The sequence below is a fragment of the Rhinopithecus roxellana genome, chromosome 12, assembly GCF_007565055.1.
Source record: "Rhinopithecus roxellana isolate Shanxi Qingling chromosome 12, ASM756505v1, whole genome shotgun sequence".
Taxonomy (NCBI): domain Eukaryota; kingdom Metazoa; phylum Chordata; class Mammalia; order Primates; family Cercopithecidae; genus Rhinopithecus; species Rhinopithecus roxellana.
The window spans coordinates 18176002-18191203 of record NC_044560.1 but is presented as its reverse complement, the minus strand read 5'-3'; the positions used below and the strand labels follow the sequence as shown (position 1 = coordinate 18191203).

General features: G+C 40.2%; 1 protein-coding gene across 16 annotated transcripts in view; it reads right to left on the bottom strand.

Moving 5' to 3' along the window:
• EPB41 (erythrocyte membrane protein band 4.1) overlaps positions 1–15202 on the bottom strand; it is a 231912-nt gene that overhangs the window by 76518 nt on the left and 140192 nt on the right. For all 16 annotated transcript variants that reach the window (XM_010380323.2, XM_030913695.1, XM_010380317.2 and 13 more), the window contains 4 exons: positions 14106–14193; positions 11360–11512; positions 8388–8485; positions 4567–4739 (listed from right to left, as the gene is read on the bottom strand). In XM_010380323.2, the coding sequence (XP_010378625.1) occupies positions 4567–4739; positions 8388–8485; positions 11360–11512; positions 14106–14193 (512 nt within the window). The remainder of the gene's footprint in view (positions 1–4566; positions 4740–8387; positions 8486–11359; positions 11513–14105; positions 14194–15202) is intronic.

Genomic DNA, 15202 nt, shown 5'->3' with positions numbered 1-15202 from the left:
TTGTAATCCTAGCACTTTGGGAAGCCAAGGTGGGAGGATCACCTGAGCCTGGGAGTTTGAGACCAGCCTGGACAACATGGCAAGACCCTGTCTCTAAAAAAAAAAAAAAAAAATGTTAGCTGGGCATGGTGGCGTGCACCTGTAGTCCTAGCTACTTGGGAGGCTGAGGTGGGAGGATCACCTGGGCCTGGGAGACTGAGACTGCAGTGACTCATGATTGCTCCATCACACTCCAGCCTGGATGACAGAGGCCCTGTCTAATAATATTAATATAAAATAGCAAACGACATCAAATCTCTAAGAATAAATCTAATGTAAGATGCACAAGTTACCTACACCAAAAATCACAAAACATTACTGAGAGAAATTAAAGGAAACCCAAACAAAAGGAGGGTTATAGCATGTTTGTGAATCAGAAGATTCAATATTATAATAATATCAACTGAGGCACAGAGAAATGAAGTAATTTGAGATGGCTGGCTCCTTCGCATAATTCAGGTCTCAGCTCAAATGAAGCTCCTCAGAGAAGCCTTCTAAATTAGATTGGACCATCCAATCTGAAATACTCCTTAATCTCCCCCTTCCCCAGATAGTCTATATCCCTTATCCTGTTTTATTTTCTTCACAGCGTTCATCACCATCTGAAATTATTTTGTTTTATTCTTCTTGTTTCCAGTGACAGAATGTAAGCTCCATGAAAGCAGAGACAATGTTTGTGTGCTCACAGCTGTATCTCTAGTGACTGGAATACCACCTGGCCCACAGGAAAAATTGTTGAACAAAGTAATAAATATGTACCTGAAAGAACATGAGTTTTGGAGTTAAATCAACCTGAATTCCACTCTTAGCACTTCCATTTATCAGATGTTATGTCTCAAGAAAAGTTATTTAATCTTCAAGCCTAGTTCATAGTGTTTTCATGAAGATTAAGACAAAGCACACAATATGACTTATATTGTTACTATTAAAAACAGCCCCTCAGGAGAGTAGAAAAACACCAAAAAAAAAAAAAAAAAAAAAAAAAAAAAAATGGGTGGAGGGTGTCATGTCTGTAACCTCAGCACTTTGGGAGGCTGAGGCAGGCAGATTACTTGAGGCCAGGAGTTCAAGATTAGCCTGGCCAACATGGTGAAACTTCATCTCTACTAAAAATACAAAAATTAGCCAGGTGTGGTGGCACATGCCTGTAATCCCAGCAACTTGGGAGGCTGAGGCACGAGAATCACTTGAACCCTGCAGGCAGAGGTTGCAGTGAGCTGAGACTGTGCCACTGCACTCCAGCTTGGGCAACAGAGTGAGGCTCTGTCTCAAACAAAACAAAACAAACCAAAACAAAACAAAACAAAACAAAACAGCATGACTCACAGCATGCAAGCACAAAAGTCCTATTGCTTAGGTGATCTTTTTTCCAAATGTGGCTGACCCCTTCCCGATTCCTCTAAATTAAGGATATAGGCTCTCATAATGCCTTGTTTCTTTCACTATGATAAATATTATAATATCCTCCATTAGGTTAAGATCCAATGAGGGCAGGGACTCACACCTAGCACATTACCTAGCACAAGAGATGACTAAACTATGAAACCAAGAGGAACATTGTAAAAAGGATCTTTTTACATTCTATTAAAAAATTTCCTCACATCATGGAAAGAAATACTTGCTCAGGCTGGGCGCGGTGGCTCAAGCCTGTAATCCCAGCACTCTGGGAGGCCGAGACGGGCGGATCACGAGGTCAGCAGATCGAGACCATCCTGGCTAACACGGTGAAACCCCGTCTCTACTAAAAAATACAAAAAAACTAGCCAGGCGTGGTGGCGGGCGCCTGTAGTCCCAGCTACTTGGGAGGCTGAGGCAGGAGAATGGCGTGAACCCAGGAGGTGGAGCTTGCAGTGAGCTGAGATCCGGCCACTGCACTACAGCCCGGGCGACAGAGCGAGACTCCACCTCAAAAAAAAAAAAGAAATACTTACTCAATTAGTAGGGAATTTCCAAATAGTGACTATGGCTGCTGTATAATGGTCTACATACCTCATGAGAGGGTCTGCATACATCATAAACCAGAATACAGTAGCATGGTTCCGGATGATACAAATGTTGCAGCCAGAAAAACAGTATCTTAATGATAGCTAACATTTTGTGGGGGGGAATTTATTAAGTGCCAGCCATTGTGCTAAGTACCATACATACGCCACCTCATTTATTCCTCATGAAAACTCTGAGGTAGTATGATACTATCATCATCTCCATTTTACAAATGAGAAAACTGAGGCACAGAGAAATGAAGTAATTTGCCTGGGAACATACCTCATAAATGCTAGGGTTGATATTGGAATCAGGTCTGTCTGATTCCAGAACCCAAATCCTTACCCTCTACACTATATATGCACATAACAACATGTACCTTGCTTTTACAGTAGCTAGCATAGGGTTGTACACTGGTAACAAATAATAAAGGTAATCAATAATACCCTATTTGGGTTATTGCCTTCTGAACTTATATCTTTTATTTATTTTATTTTATTTTGAGACAGAGTCTCACTCTGTCACCCAGGCTGGAGTAAAGTGGTGCCATCTCAGCTCACTGCAACCTCCGCCTCCCAGGTTTAAACAATTCTCGTGCCTCAGCCTCCCGGGTAGCTGGGATTACAGGCGTGTGCCACCACACCCAATTAATTTCTATACTTTTAGTAGAGGCAGGGTTGCACTGTGCTGGCTAGGCTGGTCTTGAACTCCTGACCTCAAGTGATCTGCCTGCCTCAGCCTCCCAAAGTGCTGAGATTACAGGCATGAGCCACCATGCCCAGCCCTTCTGAACTTTCATTTATTCATTTATTTATTTATGAGACAGTCTCACTCTGTCTCCCAGGCTGGAGTCCAGTTGCGCAATCTTGGCTCACTGCAACCTCCGCCTCCCGGGTTTAAGCGATTCTCATGCCTCAGCCTCCTGTGTAGCTGGGATTACAGAAGTGCGCCACCATGCCCGGCTGATTTTTGTATTTTTATTAGAGACGGGGTTTCACCATGTTGGCCGGGCTGATCTCGAACTCCTGGCCTCATGTGATCCATCCACCTTGGCCTCACAAAGTGCTGCGATTACAGGTGTGAGCCACTGCACCCAGCCTGAATTTTTATTTATTAGCCACTCTTTTTTTAGTGACATAAGGAACTGAATGTAGCTTATTACCTCATTTCAGTAATGGTCTCAAATGCTAACTTAGAAGATCCTCCCACAATATATCAATTCAGACGGACCTTCTGTCAGTATATAGAATCATGAAATTTGTGTATTTCCTCCCTATTTTATTTAAACAACATTTGGCGACTCCAACAATAGGATATTGGCGTTTCCTATCCATAATTGCCATGTGACAAACTTCTTTTTAAATTATTCTTGTATGGCTGGGCACAGTGGCTCACACCTGTAATCTCAGCACTTTGGGAGGCTGAGGTGGGTAGATGACCTGAGGTCAGGAGTTTGAGACCAGACTGGTGAACATGGTGAAACTCCATCTTTACTACAAATACAAAAATTAGCCAGGAATGGTGGCACGTGCCTGTAATCACAGCTACTCGGGAGGCTGAGGCAGAAGAACCATTTGAACCTCGGTAGGCAGAGGTTGCAGTGAGCCGAGGTTGCATCACTGCACTCCAGCCTGGGCCACAGAGTGGAACTCCATCTCAAAAAATAAAAAAATTAAAAAAAAAAAAAAAGATTGTTGTAGTAAGGCAGACACCCTTTTCCTCTTTTCTACTATAGAAAATAGCTATTATTTATTTATTTATTTTTTAGAGACAGTGTCTCTCACTTTGTGGCCTAGGCTGGAATATAGAGGTGCAATCATAGGTCACTGCAGCCTCCACCTCCTGGGCTCAAGCTATCCTCCTGCCTCAGCCTCCTGTGTTACCAGGACCGCAGAAAAATATAATAGCTATTTTTAAACACTAAGAGGGCTTCAGTTCAGCATACTACATTAGATTTTTACTCTGTGGTAAAGATTCTGATAGATGTAGATTTATAATTCTAATTCTGGTAGTGTTTGATCTACCGCTACCTAGCAGTGGAACCATGATCTAGTTACTACTCTCTGAATCTCTATTTTCCTTTTCTTAAGATGGTTCTATTAAGATTAGACAATTAGTAAGATCCCTTTCATTTTACCACTGAGCTTCTTTTTTTTTGAGACGGAGTCCCACTCTATCAGCCAGGCTGGAGTCCAACGGTGTGATCTTGGCTCACTGCAACCTCCACCTCCTGGGTTCAAGCAATTCTCCTGCCTCTGTGTCCTGAGTAGCTGGGACTACAGGCATATGCTGCCATGCCCAGCTAATTTTTTCTATTTTTAGTAGAGACGGGGTTTTGCTGTGTTGCCCAGGCTGGTCTCAAACTCCTGAGCTTAGGCAATCCACCCACCCTGGCCTCCCCAAGTGCTAGGATTACAGGTGTGAGCCACCGCACCAGGCCCAATCCTGAGCTGCTTTAATTTGGTTCTCTTATAGATAACTGTACTTCCTTTATCTTTCCAAATGAATTATGATCACAAGAAATAATTAATATTCAATACAAACCTCCATCGAGGCTCCGGGAAGCCCGTTTACTTGCTGTACGCTCAAAGTGTGGGGCAGGCCTGTCAATTAGAGCACTAGCTTGCCTGGTCTGGGCTTGAGTCCGGCCACTGTATCGAAATTTGGATCCTAGCGCAAGAAATTTGCTTTTGGGAATGGTGTCTGTAGATGTCAATCTGGGGGGAAAATCATAATAGTCATATTATTATATATTCATCTTATTCTAAAAGTGTAAAATTAAAAACAAAATCAAGAATAAAAAAGTTTCAACAATTCTTAGGGTTTCCATATAGTTACTAAGAAATTTTCAATCAAGTAATCATTATTTTGGCTTCTTTGTCATTTCTCAAAGCAACCAGTATAATTTAGTTGGGACCTACATTAATAATATCATTTATATCTCTATAGAAAGGGCCTTACAGTTTTCAAAACGTTTTTACAGCACTGCAGTATTTTTACTACATCCTTGTAATGTTTTCACTATTTTATAGATAAAGGAAACTGAACCGCAAAAAAGAAGTGACTTGTTTAAGGTCACACAGCTGTTAGGATATTAGGCAGAAACAAAGTCCAAGCCCAGAGTTCTTTTTCCACTCTACTAGAATGACAGCTTTGTCAAATGCACTCCAAACTCAATTAATGCCTGGTAATCTATTTAACAGGATTTGGTGTATTTTTAAACTCAGTTAGGAACCCCATCTTTTTCCTACATGGTATTCTATGTACTCTTTGTACCATACGGAATTGAACAATCTAGTTCTATGCTGGTCTTCCCTGTAAGACTGAATTCTCTAGGAGTGAAAAACAAACACCATGGCTTATTCATCTTTGTGCTTTTGCTTCTGGCATAAATATGATACCCAATAAATGTTTGTTGAATAAATATATAAGTTCCTACATCAAACACTAACAAAAAGAGAGTACTTTTTCCCTTTGAGGTAATTAATTTCAATTCAGCAAACATACACTTTCTTTTATGTAAGGGAGCATTACATTTTAAGGTATCCTCTTATTTTGATGCAATGGATTTAAACATGCCTTCCTACAAGAAAGTATACTGGCTGCAGTTGAAATCTATACCACAAGTATTAAACATTCAAAAATCACTATTTTTTACTCCTCCTTGCTCTTTTTAAAAAAATTCTACTTTTGTGGTTTGATTTTAAAGAAGGAGGGATGATAAAAGCACAAATAAATGTGTTAATGCCAATAATTAAGATTCTTTAACTGGGTATAAAATACACCCTCATGTTTCATTTTGAAATAAATGAAATATTAATTTCCTTGAATTTTCTTCTTGTTGACTGTGCTATAGTGCTATTATATGAAAATATAAATAGAAGGAAAATACATCAGGATTATTTCTCTCTCTTTAAGAATCAAGTTTATTTATGAATGAAATGACATGAGGCCTGGGATTTGCTTCAAAATAATCTTGGAAGTGGGGGAAGGAATGGGTAGGGATATAGGTGAAACAAGATTGGCTTTGGGGTGATACTTATTGAAGCTGGGTGATAAATACAAGGGGATTTTATTGTACTGTTGCTACAGATGAAATTTCCCATAATAAAGAAACGTTCTTAAAAAGGCAAACTGGGGCCGGGCGCGGTGGCTCAAGTCTGTAATCCCAGCACTTTGGGAGGCCGAGACAGGTGGATCACGAGGTCAAGAGATCGAGACCATCCTGGCTAACACGGTGAAACCCCGTCTCTACTAAAAAAATACAAAAAACTAGCCGGGCGAGGTGGCGGGCGCCTGTAGTCCCAGCTACTCTGGAGGCTGAGCCGGGAGAATGGCGTGAACCTGGGAGGCGGAGCTTGCAGTGAGCTGAGATCCGGCCACTGCACTCCAGCCTGGGCAACAGAGCGAGACTCCGTCTCAAAAAAAAAAAAAAAAAAAGGCAAACTGGGCTGGGCGCAGTGGCTCACGCCTGTAATCCCAGCACTATGAGAGGCCAACGCAAGTGGATCACCTAAGGTCAGGAGTTCGAGACCAGCCTGGTCAACATGGTGAAATCTAGGCTCTACTAAAAATTTAAAAATTAGCCAGGCATGGTGGTGTGCACCTGTAGTCACAGCTACTTGAGAGCCTGAGGCATCACGCGACTGCACTCCAGCCTGGGCAACAGAGTGAGACTCTTGTCTCATTAAAAAAAAAAAAAAGGCAAACTGATAAATAACTAGCTAACTCTCCTTTCAATACAAGTAATTACTTGTCTAAGATCTGTCTTCTCTACTAGATTGGGTGTTCCATCAGGAGAGAGACTAGAATTATCTTGTGGTATATTCCCAATGCCTAGCATGGTGCATACAAGAAGGGTAAGCACACAGAAAATGCTTGGTAGATGAATTAAGGGGTTAATAATATGGCCTCTTGGCACAGTGGCTCACTCCTATAATCCCAGCACTCTGGGAGGCCGAGGCGAGTGGATCACTTGAGGTCAGGAGTTTGAGACCAGCCTGGCCAATGTAGCGAAACTCCATCTCTACTAAAAATATAAAAAATAGCCAGGTGTGGTCGTGGGCATCTGTAATCCCAGCTACTTGGGAGGCTGAGGCAGGAGAATCACTGGAACCCAGGAGCAGTGAGCCAGGATCACAGACTGCACTCCAGCCTGGCAACAAAGCAAGACTCCATCACAAACAAACAGCAGAGGAAATACTTTCTTCTGTCTTCTGATTATCTGGTACTATTGGGCTTCAAATATGGTTCTGTGTGCTCCCTTTCTGGGTTTCATTAGAGCTAAGCTAACAATCAGCTTCAAGGTTGGCCAGCGCAGTGACTCACGCCTGTAATCCCAGCACTTTGGGAGGCCGAGGTGGGTGGATCATGAGGTCAGCAGATCGAGACCATCCTGGTTAACACAGTGAAACCCCGTCTCTACTAAAAATACAAAAACAAAAATTAGCTAGGCATGGTGGTGTGCACCTGTAATCCCAGCTGCTCAGGAGACTGAAGCAGGATAATTGCTTGAACCCAGGAGTCGGAGGTTGCAGTGAGCCGAGATTTGCCACTGCACTCCAGTTTGGGCAACAGAGCGAGACTCCATCTCAAAAAAAAAAAAAAAAAATCAGCTTCACATCTTTAACCTTATAGTATAAAAGCCCCACAAAAATTAGTTAAGCATTACTTACAGAAATTCCATGTGGAAAAAAAATAAACAAAAACAAAACAAAACAAAAAAATAAAAATAAAAATTCCAGTCGGGCACGGTGGCTCACACCTATAATCCCAGCACATTGGGAGGCCAAGGCGAGTGGCTCACCTGAGGTCAGGAGTTTGAGACCAGCCTGACCAACATAGTGAAACTCCGTCTCTATTAAAAATAAAAAAAAGTAGCTGGGCATGGTGGTGGCCATCTGTAATTCTAGCTACTTGGGAGGCTGAGGCAGGAGAATTGCTTGAACCTAGGAGACGGAGGTTGCAGTGAACTGAGATCGCACCACTGCACTCCAGCCTGGGCAACAAGAGTGAAATTCTGTCTCAAAAAAAAAAAAAAAAAATTCCATGTGGAGGTAAGTGAAGGTAACTCCCCTTAATTGGACTGACTTTAGTTACTTAGTGCAATCCCAGAGTCCCTAGTAAATATAGGTTCTCATTCCTTACTCCTCTCTTCCTTCTACCACACACAGACAGGTGCTTTGGAAATGTTGAGGCATACTTTTCAACTCAAAGGGAGAGAAATGGATTCATTTTGTCTTAAGATGATCTCACCTGAGCTAAATAAAACAGTGCCAGTCATACAATGAAAGGAATTTTAATAGCAGGCTTAAAATAGAAATGTTATAAATAATTTATCCTTGAAAAATAAGTGAGAATAATACCTGAAAAACGTGTGATGTTCTACACAGACTTTCCATAATTTCTTAGCTGCTCGGTAACTGGGAAGTTTGAATCCAATGGTACTTTCATATTGTTCTTGCTATAAAAACACAAATAAACATGGGACATGAAGTATTACATGTGATAAAGTACCAGGTTACAGTGATACAATACCAGAGAAATATGGTGCCACAGAAGAGGCCACTGTTACCAATTTAAGGACATAAAATGTCATTTGAAATTTTTTCCTACTTATTGAAAGAAATTCACTCACTGAGGGTGGCTTTTTCCAAAGTAAGAAAGCCAGGGAATGCATCTCATATAATTTACGCTTTTTTTTTTTTTTTTCCAGAAAACACACACACATTCACTATACATTTTTCTGAGACACAATTAAGTTACCTTTTGATTGTCCAGACACTACTTTTCCTTAGTCACTGTCTGCATTTGGGACACTATTCAATGAACAGGGAATGGAATATTGACCAAGTCCTCCGATCAATCAATATTATTAAGCAAAAGAAATTAGTAATAGGAGCTAAAGATTTTATTTCAAGCCAGATTTTTAAATCCAGTTTTAAAATTGACAAATAAAAATTGTACATACTTATCATCTACAACATGTTTTGAAATATGTATACATGCCAGGCGCGGTGGCTCACGCCTGTAATCCCAGCACTTTGGGAGACTGAGGTGGGCAGATTACAAGGTCAGGAGTTCAAGACCAGCCTGACCAACATGGTGAAACCTCGTCTCTACTGAAAATACAAAAAAAACTAGCCGGGCATGGTGGCACGCACCTGTAATCCCAGCTACTCAGGAAGCTGAGGTAGGAGAACCACTTGAACCCAGGAGGTGGAGGTTGCAGTGAGCTGAGATCGTGCCACTGCACTCCAGCCTGGGTGACACAGTGAGACTTCATCTCAAACAAACAAACAAACAAAAAACCCCAAGAAATATGTATACATTGTGAAATGGCTAAATTGAGCTGATTAACATATGTATTACCTGACATAATTTTTTTTCGAGGTGAGAAAACTTAAAATCTAGTCTCTTAGCAATTTTTCAAGAATACAATACATTGTTATCAATGTTAGTTACCATGTTGTACAGTAGAACTCTTGAACGAATCTCAGATTCTTGAATCATTAAATATTTATTTTTTCCTCTGATTGATCATTAATTTATCTAGATTCCTTTTACACTGAAGCAAACCATATTCTGCCAGGGCTACTAGAAACACTGTTCTGTTGACCTCTTGCCTCTTTGTTTCTACTTTAAGTATATTTTATAAGATGAAAAGGAAACTGACATTTATTTTGAGTGCCTACTATTGCCAGTGACACTATGATTAGATAGTATCATCTATATTTTTACACATGAAGAAACTGAGGTCAGTAAGTTATTTGCTCAGTCTCACAGCTGTGAAATAACAGAACCAGATTTTCACCCTCTTCACCATACCATGCCACTGCTAAATCATCTACTGCTGCCACAATACTGTTTCTCAAAATCCTATTGTTCCTGATTGTCTTCTTAAATAAGAATTTTACATTTTTAGAAGTCAAGGACTTCCCATTATCATATTAACATGTGTGAGGGATGGGATTCTAATTTGCTGTTATATTTCTAGTCCCTAGAATAGTGTCCGACACAGGAAAGCTCTCAATAAGTATTTGTTGATTGAATAACTCTTGAATTTGAAATTTTAAGGGAAGGCACTGATTGCTCTGTTGTTAGGCAAAGGTAAATAATTATGGTACAAAATAAATGCTTCTATGGTAATTCCTATCCAAGAGTTTTAAGGTTTCACATTCAGAATTTGCAGGCAGAAATAATGAGCCATTTTTCGCCAGCAGATGGTGATAAACACACAAAAAAGCCACCTTAGGTTAGTATCATTTCCTATATAGAACTTATACAGCTGTCATCTCATTTGATCTTCAAATAACTATGATGGAGAAGGTATTATCTGCTCAAATGATAAGGAAGCCAAGCCTTAGATTTGTACGGTCTTTTGTTTAGTATGTAGCAGAAAAGAAGCCAGAACCCAGAACTGTTTTTTTTTTGTTTTTTTTTTTGTTGTTGTTGAGACGGAGTCTCACTCTGTCGCCCAGGCTGGAGTCCAGTGGCCGAATCTCAGCTCACTGCAAGCTCCGCCTCCCGGGTTTACGTCTCCTGCCTCAGCCTCCGAGTAGCTGGGACTACAGGCGCCCGCCACCTCGCCCGGCTAGTTTTTTTTTGTATTTTTAGTAGAGACGGGGTTTCACCGTGTTAGCCAGGATGGTCTCAATCTCCTGACCTCGTGATCCGCCCGTCTCGGCCTCCCAAAGTGCTGGGATTACAGGCTTGAGCCACCGCGCCCGGCCCAGAACTGTTTTAAAAACTTTAATTCCTACTTAAACAATTTTATGCTATTCCATAACGGCTCTTCTATACAAAAGTTAAATTTGGCCAGCACTAGTATATCCTGAAACCAACTAATAAATGAATTAACTGGTACAAAGTTGAACATCCAACTCTATTACAAATCTAGAACTTGGCCCTAGAACCCACTCTCAGTAACCACAAGAAGCTATGCATACAAATAAATTTTAATTATATAAGGTAAGGGATTGGTGGTGCCAAACATGAGTAATTTATCCCCATAAATAATTTTAAAATCTCATGCTACTCAATTTAAAAATATTTTTCCATTAAGTTTTTGCTTGGAGTAAGGAACAAATCTATCAGTCCAACTTTAACTTTTTTGCAATGGTATATTTACATACAAAAAGTGAAATGTCCAGAAGACCAGTCGTAAAGAAAAGCAGCAGCATCACAGGACTAATCAACTTAGAAAACAGAATTATCAGCCCTTGAAAAGTTAACTACAGAAAGACTTCTCAGACGACTTAATAAGGAAAATGGAAATGTAGATATTTCAAATACAGTCTGTGTCTGGTTTGGGGGGAAGGAAATACAAATTCTGTACCTCTCCAGGCCGAATCTTGATGAAAAAGCTGCTACGTTTATAAGATATCTTCAGCACTTTGGGCCAAGGGAAGCGGTTAATTCTCAGCTTATCTTTGTAAACCAGAAGGCCACTAGAGCAGACACCTAGGATGATATCTACTCCTTCCAAGTCCTGAAAAAGAAAAATGTTAGCATTTCAGTCTGGAGCAAAGTACTCAATACACTGTTGACTATTACTAGATAATCTGAAGAGAACAATCAAAAACAGTTGCAAAACATACAATGAATAATAAAGGTCAGCCTAACAATTATAATTTATGGACCTATTATGTTTAAATCAGCAGTCATGACTTCCTGGAGAGCAGGGCTTGGAGCTATGTATACTACCAAATACACATTCACAATTATTAATATAATTCTTGTTTTTTATGATAAAGTGTTAACAGCTCCAGAAATCATGTTAAGTGTAGGAGTTGACTCTATTCCTGTATAAACTCAGCACAAGACAATCTTAGGTTATTAAAATTGATGTTAAGTACATTAAATTAACAATATGATCCCTAAGTCAAGAAGTTACATTAAGGCACAATGAAATCATATTTACATGCCTCTTTATTAAAGACAACTTTAAAAAATTAAATACGTAATATTAATCATCTATGTCTGTAATTCAAAGAAAATAAATTTCACCTAAGTTAGTCCCTACAGCTAACAGTTTGTTTAGCTAAGTAATCAAAACACAAAGTTAAATGCTTCTTGACTACTCTTTCCCCAAAAATGAGTATAGAGAAATATATTAGTGCCTACCCGTGTTATAACAGAGAAGTAGGAATTACATACAGTTCCAGTTCAGTGACTATGTAACTGAGAATTTCTGAGAAGACGCCCTCTTAAATTTTTAAAGCTTCTGGGTATAACTACATTTCACTTTGGAGAAACAATTTGCTTTATAATATTTGGGAAAGGAACATGCTGCCTGACTCCATCAATACCTGAATTGACACCAGTTTCCAGAAGGAATTGTGAAGCAAAATCTAGCCATTTCAGTTTTAGAAACATACCTAACCTGATGTACTGGATCTTCCTATACGTTAGAGATTCATAGAAGTTGTAGTACCCAGCCCAAAACAATCCAAAACAACTTTTTTTCTTAAGATAAGAGTCTCAACTGTCACCTAGGCTGGAGTGCAGTGGTGCAATCTAGGCTCACTGCAGCCTCTACCTCCTGGGCTCAAACGATCCTCCCACCTCAGCCTCCTGAGTAGGTGGGACCACCAAAGACACGTGCCACCATGCCTAATTTTTTGTATTTTCTGTGGAGATGGGGTTTCACCATGTTCCCCAATCTGGTCTTGAACTCCCAAGCTTGAGCGATCAACCGCCTCAGCCTCCCAAATTGTTGGGATTACAGGTGTGAGCCACCACACTGGCACTGAACCTCCCCAGCAACTTTAGTAGCTGAAGATAAGAGAAGTAAGGAGGCTTTCCTTAAGTATTCATTCTGTTAGGTTGTATTAGGTAGAACTAGGATTAAAGCTCAAGTTTCCAGGGCCCTACCCAACTGGTTTTTGAATGAGCCACTGTGGTTCATTCAGTGTGTATCAGAATAACTTGGAGAGCTTGTTAAAATGGATTGCTGAGCTCCACCCCCAGAGATTCTAACTCAGCAGGCCTGGGATCGGGCCTGAAATGTGCACTTCTAACAAGTTCCTAGGTGATGTTAAATGTTGCTGACTCAGACACCATACTTTGAGAACCACTACTCTAGGCCAATGGTTCTCAGATTCAAGCATGAATTAGAATCATTTGGATGCTCTTTAAATCTGGAGATTCTAGAACCTCTCCTCCAAATTAATTCCATACATCTGAGAGAAGCTCAGGGATCTACATATTGAATGAACATCTTCGGTGATTCGATGTAGGTGATGCTAGCTGTGAAACAGGCCTTGCTGCCCACTACTCTATTTTCAAATGTTACTGCATGTTAGGAAAATCAATTTCTTTTTCTCTAGGGGCTATCTTTTGATCTTAACAGTAGTTTGGATATGAAACTTTATTCTGAGGGTGGAATTGCTAAGGGACAAATTCAATTGATACAGTTGACTGATTTAACTGATACACTTAAAACGATAACAAGAAGTACTCTTTTTTTTTTTTTTGAGACGGGGTCTTGCTCTGTCGCCAGGGCTGGAGTGCAGTGGCACAATCATGGCTCACTGTACCCTCCATCTCCTAGACTCAAGTGATCTTCCCACCTCAGCTTCTCGAGTAGCTGGGACTAGAGGCATGAGCTGCTGTGCCTAGTCTACTATCTCTTTTTTTTTTTTTTTTTTTTTTTTTTGAGGCGGAGTCTCGCTCTGTCGCCCGGACTGGAGTGCAGTGGCCAGATCTCAGCTCACTGCAAGCTCCGCCTCCCGAGTTTACGCCATTCTCCTGCCTCAGCCTCCCGAGTAGCTGGGACTACAGGCGCCCGCCACTTCGCCCGGCTAGTTTTTGTATTTTTAGTAGAGATGGGGTTTCACCGTGTTAGCCAGGATGGTCTCGATCTCCTGACCTCGTGATCCGCCCGTCTCGGCCTCCCAAAGTGCTGGGATTACAGGCTTGAGCCACCGCGCCCGGCCGTCTACTATCTCTTTTGAATGTTTTAAAATACCCCAGATGTTGGTAAGAAGTATTATACGACACAGATGTGATACACACATAACAGACATGTATCATATAATGTCTTCCACATGCATATTAATAAAGGGCAAAGATATCATTACCTTTGCTTTATGAAGATCAACTCCATACATAGACAACTTTTTAGCATTCTCAAGAAACTCCAAGTCAGCCTGAGCTGGAGTCATGGACCTTTGATAGAATAAAAACATAAAATTCTTTCAGTGTTATAGTGTCATCATTTACAGTAACATTTACATATTCATTGTATTTTTAACACATGAACATATACATACCACTATGTATGTAAGCTATATTTCCTAGTCCTGAAAGTAGGTTATTACGGAACAGAACTCACCACTACCTGTATCTAAATAATTAAAATATACCTTAGAAAAAGACAATGTGAGCAAACAAAAAGTGACCAAAAAGCTACAAAAAAAATTTTTTTTAATCCTACTAAACAATTTCCTTAAAGCTATTTCATCTATCATTAGTTCTGCCCCCTTCTCTTCACTCTTTTTCTCCAACATACATAAGCTCCTCCCACTAATTTTTCTTGCCAAGGAGATGACCAAATTAAATCCTCAGAGGGCATGGTATAATTTACAATATCCTCTTATAGCTGCCTTTTTCTCTCCATACCCCTGAATTGAGTTATGGAAATTAAACAAGAGGGCAGCTGATGTTACTTAACTGAGGACTCTTAATCGGGGCAGGCTTGATGAAAAGAAAATTTCTGGTAACAGATGGTGTCCTGCCCACTGATATAAACAAAATAAACTGGTTAACAGAAGCACATAGATAATGGGGCTGCTTTCTCTGTTATTAATATGTCTTCATTACCAGGCATATAATGAATTAGATTTGTTTGAAAACAGTCAGTCTCACTGTCTAAACACTCGCTGTGAGTCTTTTCTTCTCCTCTATAAATTTCCTCTCTTTTGAAAAGTGTTCATGAGCTGTTATATAGAGCTTTCAAGACAAAAATTTCACTTCTAATGCTGCACAATTCAGACCAATCAAGTATAACTTAACAGTAACAATAAGGCAGCCACATCCCTAAGGGAAAAACATGTAAATGCCAGTTTCCCATAAGACTGCCTCAAGCTACAGAAAACTGCAGGGGTCTCTTCATTTAACAAGGAAAAGTGTCTTCCAAATCCATCTGTCTTTACCCTAATTAAAAGGACAAAGGATT